This window comes from Podarcis raffonei, chromosome 12, assembly GCF_027172205.1.
Source record: "Podarcis raffonei isolate rPodRaf1 chromosome 12, rPodRaf1.pri, whole genome shotgun sequence".
In the NCBI taxonomy this organism is placed as follows: domain Eukaryota; kingdom Metazoa; phylum Chordata; class Lepidosauria; order Squamata; family Lacertidae; genus Podarcis; species Podarcis raffonei.
The window spans coordinates 60,487,161-60,500,336 of NC_070613.1; the positions used below are offsets into that span (position 1 = coordinate 60,487,161).

At 42.6% G+C, this 13,176-nt stretch overlaps 1 protein-coding gene across 1 annotated transcript; it reads right to left on the reverse strand.

Annotated features, from left to right (window-relative positions):
- Positions 1-533: 533 nt before the first annotated feature.
- IGFBP1 (insulin like growth factor binding protein 1) lies at positions 534-10,608 on the reverse strand. Its single transcript, XM_053359767.1, has 4 exons — positions 10,244-10,608; positions 6,664-6,842; positions 2,660-2,788; positions 534-1,554 (listed from the first exon to the last, which is right to left on the reverse strand). Exons 1-4 carry the CDS (start codon positions 10,584-10,586, stop codon positions 1,423-1,425), a joined length of 783 nt encoding a protein of 260 aa, XP_053215742.1. The 5' UTR covers positions 10,587-10,608; the 3' UTR covers positions 534-1,422.
- Between the last annotated feature and the right edge of the window lie 2,568 nt (positions 10,609-13,176).

Sequence of the window (13,176 nt, forward strand, 5' to 3'; positions counted from 1 at the left end):
TCTAAAAAATGCAATATTGTTGGTACTTGACGCCATGGAAGCTTTCCAAAATGTAAAAAAAATGTATCTAGTACTTGTTGGAGATGCGGTGTAGAAACTGGCACTATGTTCCACATGTGGTGGCTATGTTAAAAAAATTAAGATCTTCTGGGACATCATCTATGTAGAACTTAAAAAAATGTTTAGGGTTTCATTTTTTAAAAAACCAGAAGCTTTTCAACTCGGAATAACAGGGCCAGACATTCCTAGGAATGTAAAATAAGTTTTTTTTATACGCTACAGTCGCAGTGAGAATCTTAATAGTGACTAATTGGAAAAGGGATAAAATCCCTTCCAGGTCAGAATGGTTACAAAAACTAGCCGAATATGGAGAGTTAGCCCAATTGTCCAAAAAAATGAAAGATAAGTCAAAACAAGTATTTATTGCAAAATGGGAGGTTTTCAAAACACATCTTAAGAAGAATTGTTGCAGTATGAACTAGGTCGCTGCCTTTGAATAACTTCTGCAGTTGTACGAAATAAGAAACAAGATCATAGGAGAATAATACTTTATTATAAAATGAACAGACAGGTTTATGCAATAAGTTTGTAAATATTAAATGAAGTATGGAGAAGACGGGAAGTTAGATGTACTTGAAGAAGATCTACTGTCAGAATATATGGTTTTATTCTTTTGTTTATTTTGTATTTGGTGTAACAATTGGCATAGATGTATGGTTTTTCTTTTTGATTTTTGGTGGTGTTTATAATAAAGCATAATAAAAAGAAAGAAAGAAAAAGAAAATGGAATAGGCTTTTAAATAAATACTAGAACTGTACTCGGTGTCGTTCTCATATCTACACTACACTTTCAAATGGCATAAATACATGATACAAAAGTAATCATTGACAAAACTATTTTCTCCATAATTTTTGCACTCTATTAACTGATCTACAGTGCTCTTTGAAAACAGAAAAAGTGCATATTTTCAGAGAAACAATATTAAAAGTATCATATATTAAGTATCAAAGTGTTGAAGAATACAGATTTATAAGTTAATAATGCAGACAAATAAAATATATAAAAAATTTAAAATAAATAATCCAGCACTGTTTATGAATCATGAAATATGATCAGGCTACAAAAGTAGTCCTGCTACTGTTATTTCTACATTTGAAGGTGTGAAGGTCCAGCATCTCCACTGTCCAATTTTCTTTAAGATTACAAGATCACACAATATTGGTGATTTCCCCTGCAACACTAGGTCACAGTGTGCACTGACAGGCAGCGCATCCTGGGATCATGGGGGCTTTGCCTCTGAGAAATCATGCCTAGGACTAGGCTGTGTGACCAGTCTGTGCTGAAAGACCTGCTGCCTGAGGGTTTCCTTGACTGTGGAAAAATTGGAGTCTACTTGCATAAACTTTGTTGTATATTTGCTCTTATTCTTGTGAGTCAAAATACTGTTCACATTCAGGGTTGCCAGTCACTTCGATGGATCCAGGAATTCTGCTCCCATCTTTTGGATAGACACACCAGCATTTTGCAGGACTTCGATCAAGTGAAGTTTCACACTAGTTGGGGTAAATGACTAAGTTTATTTCAAAGTAATTGAAATGGAACAGATTCTTCATGAGATGAGGTTATTTGAGGGAGTCATTCAATTTTGAAACACATTGGAGGGATGCTGGCTACTCAATGTGGGTAGAAATAAAATTAGTAATTCAAGCAAACAGCAATTGTCACTCAGCCATATGTTTGCATTGCTCAATCAATTATATATGCTCAATCAATTATAATGTTGGATATGGAGTGTCTCTACTGAGGCAATATTACTAAAATGTGTGGAGACTGGGGACCTACACTTCAGATTGTTCAGACAATGTAATGGAATGATTTGCTGTTGTGGGAGCAAGGCCTCCCACTCTCTGCACCCAATATCCATGCCTACGGAAGAACGTTTGTACATGGACTGATGTTTGAGTATCCTCCAAATGTGCAGAAGGCATGAACTGCACAGCATACAGATCACCCCCATAGTAGCTGCGTCTGTAGGTCCCATACATATCTTTCACATGGATATCAATGTTGTGATGGAGTGGGATCTTCACACTTGTACTCATAATGAGGAGTCTGCATAGAGCTAATTCCAAAGCACTTTCTCCCACTCTTCCTTTTTTATTCTAAGCCTGTACAACTGAAAACCATTTTCTACCATAGGAAGTTGCTGTGCAACTGTCTTGTTGCAGACAGAGGCCTTCTTCCAAAGAAAGCATTTATTTCAGCAACATGGGAATAATTGACTCTAGCTATTGACTCCAGGGATGTGGAAGAAATTTGTTTCATGTTTGGATGAAATGTACCTAATTTCCACTTCTCAAAACAACATATGAACAGAAACATAGCTATCCTTCAAAACTGGCCTTTCTCCATATTTTGTGATGCTGTTCTCCAACCGCAACATGGTAACAAAAATGTGTGCATGAGATAAAAGTGTGCATGAAAATATCAGCATGTATGCCTCAGGAGATAGACACAATAAAATATTGCTGGATTCTCATGAGGGCCCTAAAATTATTTAATAAACCACAAACTGATGCAAACTGAATTAAAGAAAGAAAAAATGTGTATCTGAGAGAAACCAGCAGTTATCCATTCCTACCCCCAAAACAAGATTACCTGCTTGCTGTGGTAAAATCCATTCCGATTACAGTTGGGCAAATAGAATCTGTATATCTCTCCTCCGATTCTTTGTTGATCTTTGGTTAACTTCTCCAGCGCCTTGTAGAGTTCTTTTTTACATGGTGCCTGAAAGAATATTGTAAATATTAAAGTGTTAAATAATAACATATAAGAACTGATATATAAACAACTTTTTATAATGAAATCTGGAGCAAACTACTTATTAATGCATTTTAAAGTCTGTAGTCCTTGAGCCCAAGGGACCTTCCTCGTGGCTGGATAGCACAAAATCACAGAGTGAGAAGGGACCCTGAGGATTGTCTAGTCCAACCCCCTCCAATGCAGGAATAGGCAGCTGTCCCACGCGGGGATTGAACCCGAAACCTTGGCATTATATAACCAGACGATGTTTATATGACTCTTGCTATCTAACAACACAAGTTGTTGTTTCAGACAAATAATAATAATAATAATAATAATAATAATAATAATAATAATAATTTATTATTTATACCCCGCCCATCTGGCTGAGTTTCCCCAGCCACTCTGGGCGGCTCCCAATCAGTGTTAAAAACAGTACAGCGTTACATATTAAAAACTTCCCTGAACAGGGCTGCCTTAAGATGTCTTCTGAATGTCAGGTAATTATTTATCTCTTTGACATCTGATGGGAGGGCGTTCCACAGGGCGGGCGCCACTACCGAGAAGGCCCTCTGTCTGGTTCCCTGTAGCCTCACTTCTCGCAATGAGGGAACCGCCAGAAGGCCCTCGGCGCTGGATCTCAGTGTCCGGGCTGAACGATGGGGGTGGAGACGCTCCTTCAGGTATACAGGACCGAGGCCGTTTAGGGCTTTAAAGGTCAGCACCAACACTTTGAATCGTGCTCGGAAACGTACTGGGAGCCAATGCAAATAAGAGAATCTACTGCATCCAAGGGTCATTGTCAAAGGTATTCATAATACTCATGCTCTTAAGTCTGTGACAGCTCAGCCAGCAGGAGACTTTTAATCAAGGGCCATGGGTTTGAGCCCCCCATTGGTGAAAGATGCCTACGTTCCAGGGGGTTGGCCTCAATGACCCTCATGGTCTCTTCCAGCTCTATGATTCTATGACAAACCACATGGACTGAGCTCCATCACGCCATGCTGTTCTGCTTAAGCAGCTCACTTTCTGTTCTTTGGTGCTCTCAAGTGGCACTTCTTTGTAGGTACAGGACACTCAGCAAACCCTCCCATCCTAATTCATAACATTACTGCTATGACTGCTTCTCTGCTTATTACTTTATTTATTAGTAAATAAATAGTAAATATAGTTCCTTACAGTTTTCAGAGTTTTGATTACATTCCTTTCACAACAGCTTTGTAAGAGTATTATAATCCTACAACAAGTAACTTTGTAATTAAGATACCAAATGCAAATGTTTATTGGCATTACAGTGCTATGTGAGTATATTGTTATATGTGAGCATTGAACATAGGATAAATATGGAACATGGTGAAAGATCAGCTGGCTGGGCCTAGTGTCTGGGAGTATTTTCCAGCTGTAAACTGCTGAAATCCAGTATCCTAACTTCAGAGTAGGCTAGAACCTACATTTCTTGTCCTTGTTTTCCTCTGTGGGGTGTAATATACATGATGGCTCTGATGCTTCTAATGACTTGGATGAAGGTATTGAGGGGATGCTCATCTAATTTGCAGAAGACACCAAATGGAAGGGGTTGCATGTAACTGGGAACTGCTAAATATGTGATATGATGAAATCCAGATTGGAGGGTGTCGAGGAAGTCTTTTAGCAATGTAAATACACCAGGGAACAAGAAGAAAAAATTCTTATTTTATTTTGTGTGTTTTTATTGTTCTTAAGTTTTTATGTTGTGTCAAATGTAATGTTTTCTTTTGTGTTTTTGTCTGTGTGTTATAAAAGAAAACCAATTTTTTTAAAAAAACAAACAAAACAAATGGGAGGGGTTGCTAATGCTACAAAATACAGAATCGGGATACAAGATTACCTTAACAGATTTGAGAAAGGGGCAAAAACTAACAGAATAAAATTCAATAGGGACAAGTGTCAGGTTCTGCACTTAGGCAGGAAGAACCAGATGCACAAATATAGGATGGGGGATACCTGGTTTACTAGCAGTACATGTGAAAAGGATCTAGCTTAACATGAGTCCACAATGTGATGCAGCAGCTAAAAAAGCTAATGCTATTCTAGGCTGCATCAACAGAAGTATAGTGTCCCAATCAAGGGAAGCCATGGTACAGTAGTACCTCGGATTACATACGCTTCAGGTTACAGACTCCACTAACCCAGAAATAGTGCTTCAGGTTAAGAACTTTGCTTCAGGATGAGAACAGAAATCGTGCTCCAGCGGCACGGCAGCAGCGGGAGGCCCCATTAGCTAAAGTGGTGCTTCAGGTTAAGAACAGTTTCAGGTTAAGAACGGACCTCTGGAATGAATTAAGTACTTAACCTGAGGTACCACTGTATCACTCTATTCTGCCTTGGTCAAACCACATAAGTACTGTGTCCAGTTCTGTGCACCACAATTTAAGAAGGAAATTGACAAGCTGGAATGCGTGCAGAAGAGGGAACCAAGATGATCAAGGGTTTGTAATCCAAGCCTTATGAGGAATGGTGGAGAGAGCTGGGTATGTTTAGCCTGGAAAAGAGGAAACTGAGAAGAGACATGATTTGTTGTTGTTGTTTAGTCGTTTAGTCGTGTCTGACTCTTCGTGACCCCATGGACCAGAGCACGCCAGGCACTCCGGTCTTCCACTGCCTCCCGAAGTTTGGTCAAACTCATGCTGGTAGCTTCGAGAACACTATCCAACCATCTCGTCCTCTGTTGTCCCCTTCTCCTTGTGCCCTCCATCTTTCCCAACATCAAGGTCTTTTCCAAAGAGTCTTCTCTTCTCATGAGGTGGCCAAAGTATTGGAGCCTCAGCTTCACGATCTGTCCTTCCAGTGAGCACTCAAGGCTGATTTCCTTAAGAATGGATAGGTTTGATCTTCTTGCAGTCCATGGGACTCTCAAGAGTCTCCTCCAGCACCATGATTCAAAAGCATCAATTCTTTGGTGATCAGCCTTCTTTATGGTCCAGCTCTCACTTCCATACATCACTATTGGGAAAACCATAGCTTTAACTATACGGACCTTTGTTGGCAAGGTGATGTCGCTACTTTTTAAGGTGCTGTCTAGGTTTGTCATTGCTTTTCTCCCAAGAAGCAGGCGTCCTTTAATTTCATGGCTGCTGTCACCATCTGCAGTGATCATGGAGCCCAAGAAAGTAAAATCTCTCACTGCCTCCATTTCTTCCCCGATAGCCATCTTCAAATATCTCAAGGGCTGTCACATGGAAGAGGGAGCAGGCTTGTTTTCTCCTGCTCCAGAGAGCAGGACCCGAACCCATGGCTTCATTACAAGGAAAGGAGATTCTGACCAAACATCTGGAAGAACTTTCAGCAGTGCAACGGATTCTCTCCTTCCCTGCAGATAGGAGTTGCCGCTACCACCCCAGTTGCCCCCTGAGTTGCCCCTCCATCACTGCCACTGCCTATTTCCTCTCCAGCCTCCTTGTGATCCCCTGCTGCTTCCGCATGCTGTGGTTTCCCCAGGCTGCCTCTCGTCGCCTCAGGTGGTTGGGGGGGGGAGGGAAGAGGAGTTTTCTGATTTGCCCTAAGTGGCAAAATGTCTTGAACTGGCCCTACCCTAGACACGTATCCCAACACTGTTTTTCCAACTATTTTAGCCTCGTGGCTATGAAATGGCAACTTGCCTAAATCCATGTGGCGAGTTTGGTGAGTGGGTGGGAATATGAACTGGAGTTCCCCATGGCCAGGCCCAGAACACTTGCTATTTATACCACATTAGAATCATATAATTTGTCATGGCTTAAGGAATTAATTTCATGGCATTCTAAATTATGTTTCTACTGATGGCCTGCTTTGCTTCAATTTAGTGTGCAGATACAACAGAAAATGGATGTTAGAGAACTCACTTGTTTCTTTAACTTCTTAAGTTCATTCAGTCTCCTGGCTTTCACACTTTCGTGGGCAGCGACCGAATTCCAAGGGACAGGCTTATCTTGGCCAGCAGCAAACGTCAGCTGGGTGTTGTCCTGCTGATCAGCTGTCATGTCACGGTCTTCATGGGGCATGTCTTCTGCTTCCAGGGACTCTAGCAGGGGAGAAGCACAAATGGAAACATGACTCCACACAAGCTCCGCGGAAATGAATGGCAGCTCTAGAAGAGCAGAGCTATGACATCCTGGCTGGAACCTCCATCCCTCAAGGAAAAACAGACATTTATATGGAGTCTTCTGTGTGTGCCATGGTTTTTATGAAAACCTGAAAACACTGTATTGTCTATAATAATTCAACTTCCCGAGAATCTTGGATCTCTTAAATAAAGTAAAAGAAAATATCTAACCCATATAGCTGTGAAATCAGTGTAGGGCAGTGCCTAGGGAGAGTGCAGATGAGTTGCTATGATTTTCAAAGGCCAGAAGATGCAGCTTTCCAATAGTAACCTATGTAACACCTTTTCCTTCTTCGTGACTAACAGAAGCTGTATAAATTATGGGATTTTTTTTTAATAGTGGTAGAATCATGCAAAACAAGAATAATGCCAATTAAGATGAATCTCATCTTAGAATGAATCTATCTGGCAGTCTTGAACAAAGACTGGAGAGACCCAAGTTCAAATCTCTGCTCCACAAATGAAGCTCCCTGGACAACTTTGAACCCGTCTCTCTTTCTCAGCCCATGATTCCTCACAAGGCTGTAGGGATAAAAAGGAGCAAGGGGTGAGAACTGTTTGTGTCATCTGCATTTCTTAGAGGAAGGAGGAATAAAACCATCACAAGTACATGTAAAAGTAATTTTTGTTTATTTCCGGATTCAGCTTTTCTTATCACAAATGTGAGTTAGACAGATACAGAATTTTGATGATTCTAGTGCAGAGTATAAAGATCCAGAAGCCAGCACTGGTTATAAGAGCCAGTGTGGTGTAGTGGTTAAGAGCAATAGACTCGTAATCTGGGGAACCGGGTTCGCGTCTCCGCTCCTCCACCTGCAGCTGCTGGGTGACCTTGGGCCAGTCACACTTCTTTGAAGTCTCTCAGCCCCACTCACCTCACAGAGTGTTTGTTGTGGGGAAGGAAGGGGAAGGAGAATGTTAGCCGCTTTGAGACTCCCTAGGGTAGTGATAAAGCGGGATATCAAATCCAAACTCTTATTCTTATAAGAAACATTTTTCAAAACCCTACAGTGTGACTTATTACAGAAAGTCTACCAATTAATTCAGAAATTCAAACATATGCAAGAGCTAAGAGAGGGCATCCTGAAATGAAAGATAATTTCTACTGCTGTAAACAACAGCCCTTTGCTTCTTTCTGTTAATGGTGTGACATTGCTCATAGGTGTCCAGAGGAGACAGCAAGCATTCAGCTGGTCAGAAAGACAAAATGCAGGACTACCAATATTGCATTTAGAGCAAGCTCTAGTGTGGCTTTAATGTGTGTTGAAGCATGAAAACAGGATGTCTTTGAACATTGCTCCTAGAACAATTACTTCCATCATGCTAGAGTGTTACTATTAAAGACCATGAGCAAATGAACCATTATGGCTTTTGGTTACAATGTACACTGAAAAAATATTGCCTATGGCAAATACACGTTTGCAAACATTTGCATCATGCAAGTTGCTTCCTTTTGAAAATGGCAACCCCAGGTTTGCCCATGTGCAATGTGGGAAGAGCACTTGAAGCAATTTTCAAATAAAAAGTACAAATTGAATGTGCAAAAAAGTTTGTAGGTGAGCAAAAAGGAGGCAACAGAAGGGGTAACAAATAGAAGCCTTGTGGGGTGGGGTGTAGAGAGATTTATAAATAAGGGACTGTGGCAGTGAAATCTAAGACTTTGATGGAAACCTCTTGGATCTAACTATGTGGCGGGGGGTGGGGGAGAGGCAGCAGGCAAAAGTCTTTTTTCATTACACTTCAAATCATAGCACTTTGGCTAGTGTCAAAGTGTCAGTTTCCATTTAAGCAATCCTTATGTCCAAATTGAGCCATGGGAATTACCGGTACTAGGGACTCTTGAACTACAAGCAAAATGGGGGGCAGGAGAGACATGTTCAGGAATTCACAAGTATTTTGTAAATCCTTGGCTGAATCCTAACGGAAAGCAAAATTCTATCCAGTCATGATCAAGCCACAGTTCTACAAAGTTTCCTATGGTTTGCTTAATGTAATTTTCAACAGCTGAAATATTGGCACCACAGAAGCTAAATTGGGCACAGGAGAGTTTAAAGGCAGATGGGAGTCTGTGGTTGCTCCCAGGTGATCACAACATGCTTTGCTCCTAGCTGTAGTGACAGGTCTAGTCCTGTGAAAGATGATAAATATTTTCACTGACATCTGAAACGGTATTCCAGAGCTGATTCATTTAAAGCATATCCCAGTGATGGGGACTGTGGTGCAGAGATTCTATTTTCAACAGCATTTATTGAATCTATTTTCAATAGATTCCTTCCTCTCCTTCTTTGGAGGTTTTTAAGCAGATGTCGGGTGGCCATCTGTCCTGGATGCTTTAGCTGAGATTCCTGCATTGCAGGGGGCTGGACTAGATGACCCTCGGGTCCCTTCCAACTCTAAGATTCTATGATTCTATGATTTCTATTAAAACTACCCGTAACCCCTATGCCTTTAACAACAGGCTGAGAAGTAGAAATTAAACGGTGTGGATGTGAATGAGAGAGAATTATTGCTTGTCAGGTGTCTGCAAAAACACAGGAGCAGAAATAGGCACAGGAGCAGGACAGAAAAGAGGCAACAAATATTTTCCTTCCTTCCTTTTCTTCCACAACACACACACATTAACATCATCAACATGGCTGCCACAGGTGAAGGGGGTTAGGCCCCTTGGGGGGTTTCTTCCTCTGACTGAGAGTTTAGCAACATACCCCTGGCTTTGCACTCAGACCCCAACTTTCTCCATAAGTAAAACGTCCCTTAGTGAAGGTGTGCCTTCAGGAGTCACACTGTGGATCTGACTCCTATGGGACAGATCTCCAAGGTCTCAGGCAGAGCTCAGCTCCACCTTTGCTGCCTCACACCGGTGCTCAGGATCAAACCTGGAATGTTCAGTGGACGAAGCCTTTGCCCTGGCACTGGGCCCAGCCTGGGCTTCTACAGCTCAGCTTTCTGACATGCAGGAACATTTCCCACATTTTTTTGGCCACTGGCTGCTTGCTGTGGAGAAGATCTAATGCCAAAGCCACATACTCTTGGCATTCTGCCACAGCCAGTGTGGTGTAATGGTTAGAGCATCAGGCTAGGACCTGGGAGAGCAGAGTTCAAATCCCCACTCAGCCATGAAGCTCCCTGGGTGACCTTGGACCAATCACTGCCTAACCTACCTCACAAATCTGTTGTGAGAATGAAATGGGGAGGAGGAGAACCTTGAGCTCCTTGGAAGAATAAGGCAGCATATAAATGTAATAAAATAAGTAAGTTAACCATGCGCTAATTGCTAGACATGCAAAGCAGTATGTAAAACAGGAAGGCACATTATTTACCTGCAGCCTCTGCCGTGTCAGAGGCGGGAAGGCAGGTGCCCTGCCCATGGAGGAGGGCGTGCAGGGGCCGGGGTTCCTCTGGGGGCACAGAGCACCTGAGCCCCCGGCCACAGCGGGCTGCGTATACTCCACAGGGCTCCCCCAGCTGGAGGGCACAGGTATGGCAGCAGCCACAGCCTGGCGGATGAGCAGTTTCAGGGCAGCTGGCAGGCACCGGCGGGCACAGCACAAGCTCCTCTTCAGTGCATGGGGCACAGTGCATGGGTTGGAGAGCAGCCCCGAGGATGAGGCCAGGGCAGAGGAGCAGGAGCAGCAGCTCACCGCGGAGGCCTGTGGAACACATGGCGAAGGAGACCAGTCAGCAAAGCAGCTGAGTCTGGAGAGGAGACCCGTTCACTTCCTCACGTTCAGCTAGCCCTGTGTTCCAACCACAGGGCATTTATACAGTTCCTTGTCAGTCTGTTAATCTTTAACCCCAAGTTAACTATTGTCTGAGCAGGAGGGACAAGAAAGCATCATTTCATTGGTAGTTTGTGCCCCTCCCACTCTATTTTTTTAAATGATGAAATAATGCATCACTATTCTACTCATTCTTAGCCTTTCCAGGATGGTTCTAAATATGTCTACAGAAAAGGAACTCTTTTTTTTCTCTTTATCAGAAGTCCTGCTACTTTGGACAATTCAATTACTGGCATTTAAATTATTGTTGAGAAAGACGGAGGAGAGACGAACGCCTTGAAACCTCCGTAGCTGACTTCATACTTCCACAGCAACAGATTCAAAGGCCTCTTGTTTAATTTTTGTCATGTGGCTGGAGGTTATTAGGACAATGACATACCCAGAGAGGCCCCCAGAGGGTAATCAAAGCCCCTGAGATCCGGTAACTCCTGAACGCAGCAGCACGTAGGAGCTAATGTCAACAGTGTGTTTGCAAAGGATTATTTGGGACGGTTTCCTGTGGATACACTTGTGCTTTAGCAAAGCTCAGATGTGAGTCCCTGGCATCAGTGGGTAAGAGGCTGGGCTACGTGCTTATCAAAGGCTCCATCGCACAGCTGCTCCCTTACGGGCTGCTTTAAGAATAACGCAGACTGTCCATGCATATAGTTTAGCATAAACCAAGGGTGTATCTTATGCATGCTTAAGTGGGAGTAAATCCCATGGAAGCAAGTGGGATTTCCTTCCATGGAAACATGAATCTGACCAGGCTGGAATCCATCTCTGTAGGCTTTCTGTAAAAGGGAGGGAAGGAGGTCAAGGGGCTGCAAGACACCTGAGGGCATTGTGCAAATAATAAAACAACCCAAAACCTATTCAAAGCATTAAAACAGCAAAAAACCCAGATAGCATTAACCATGAATAACATTATGAAACATTTTTTAAAAGACACCTGGCTGCATTAACAGCTGTTAGCATATAGTTTGCCTCTTTGCGGCTGCTTTTATTCCCACTTAATCCCCATCATACTCCGCATGGTGCTATCCTCAAACACCACCATTCTCAGTGCTCTCCCCCTTTAAATTCAGGTCTGCCTGCTACAGTGAAGAGCCAATAAGTTTGAGGAACTTAGGTTCCAAACCATCCCACTTGGGGGCACAGACCATTTGCTTCAGGGTTTAGGGCTGTGTGGATCAATGGTCACTTTCGACTGTTCCCCTTTCTTCAAGGCTTTCACATCTTTTCTGGCTGCACTCTTAACTATTTCTGGTGGAGGAATTTTCAATTGCACACTTTTTGTGTGGGCAGGGCTTACACCCCCACCCCCCTTTTAAGGGGCATGAGCAGCCATCTGTCCTACAGGTACATAATATAATCCAGAAACCAGAAGGCAGGGACAAACACCACACGGAAAGCCTACTGGTATGTCCAGGAAAGGCTGAAGTCGCCCCCTAGATACAGATTCAGAAACATGCAGGTGTGAACTACTCCATCCTAATCTGAATGAGGAAAAAGTGAACAGTTAAATAATGCTCAAATGTGCACAAGCTCCCAAGAAAACATTGCAAGAAATGCTCCATTTTTTTAAAAAAAAAGATACATCAACATTGGGGAATCACAAACTTGAGGCTGACAAGTTTGCAGAAAACAGGGAAGCAAAGGGAGAGCTATGAATAGGAAAGGGGGGAATCAGCAGGCACACTTAAGACCATTTAAATCAATAACGTGAAAGTTCTTTGTCCCACAGAACTTAATGGGAATCACTGAGCACTTGAACCTAAATAGAGTTCAAGAAAGGTGGTGCAATGAGTTTGAAATGTGCGTAACCAGCACACAGCCTGGCCCCTCGAGGACCATTTCAGTGACATCTTCTAAACATTAGACGTCATTGTAAACCCCAAACGGAGGCTGGAATGAAAACTTAGCTCATGAGCCTGTGGGAACGAGGGCTTATAAAAGTAACAGCACAGCGGCTGTGATTCATGTGCTGTTCCGTGATGACTCAGAGAAGTCGATAGCAGTTAGGAAAACCAGCTGTTACCCGGTCAGAACATTTTACACTGTGACCATTTTGACCCAGTGGCCCTGATTTACACTGTTTTTGTTTGTTAAAGCGATGGCGAGGCTGACGAGTGAGAGGGAACGCCATGGCAGCGCCCCAAATAACTTACACAAACATTTGTCGTAGTGTCACTTTCCTAATGCTGCTTTGCTTTGAATTGAACACAATCCAATACTTTGCATTTTCAAGAGTTTACTTAAAAATAACTTGGTTCTACATTTCCAGTGAAAAATGCTTAACTTCATATGAGATAGCAACCGTCTTCCTTGAGGGCCTGGCTGCATGTGATTTATTTATTTATTTCATAAAAATTACACACCACTTGATTATAAAAACCCAAAGTGGTTTTCAAAAATTATATGAAAATGTCAGATGCTGGTGTGGTTGCTCGAGAGCAAACAGGCAAGACTCTGACCTGTCTTTTCCAGGCTTA

Bases quoted from the DNA above. Each gene is read 5' to 3' on its own strand.
- IGFBP1 (XM_053359767.1), bottom strand. From the start codon at position 10,586: ATGTGTTCCACAGGCCTCCGCGGTGAGCTGCTGCTCCTGCTCCTCTGC. The intron at 6,843-10,243 runs GTAAATAATGTG...CTCCCCTGCTAG, and splicing joins TGACACGGCAGAGGCTGCAG to AGTCCCTGGAAGCAGAAGAC. The intron at 1,555-2,659 runs GTAATCTTGTTT...TACCCCAACTAG, and splicing joins GATTTTACCACAGCAAGCAG to TGTGAAACTTCACTTGATCG.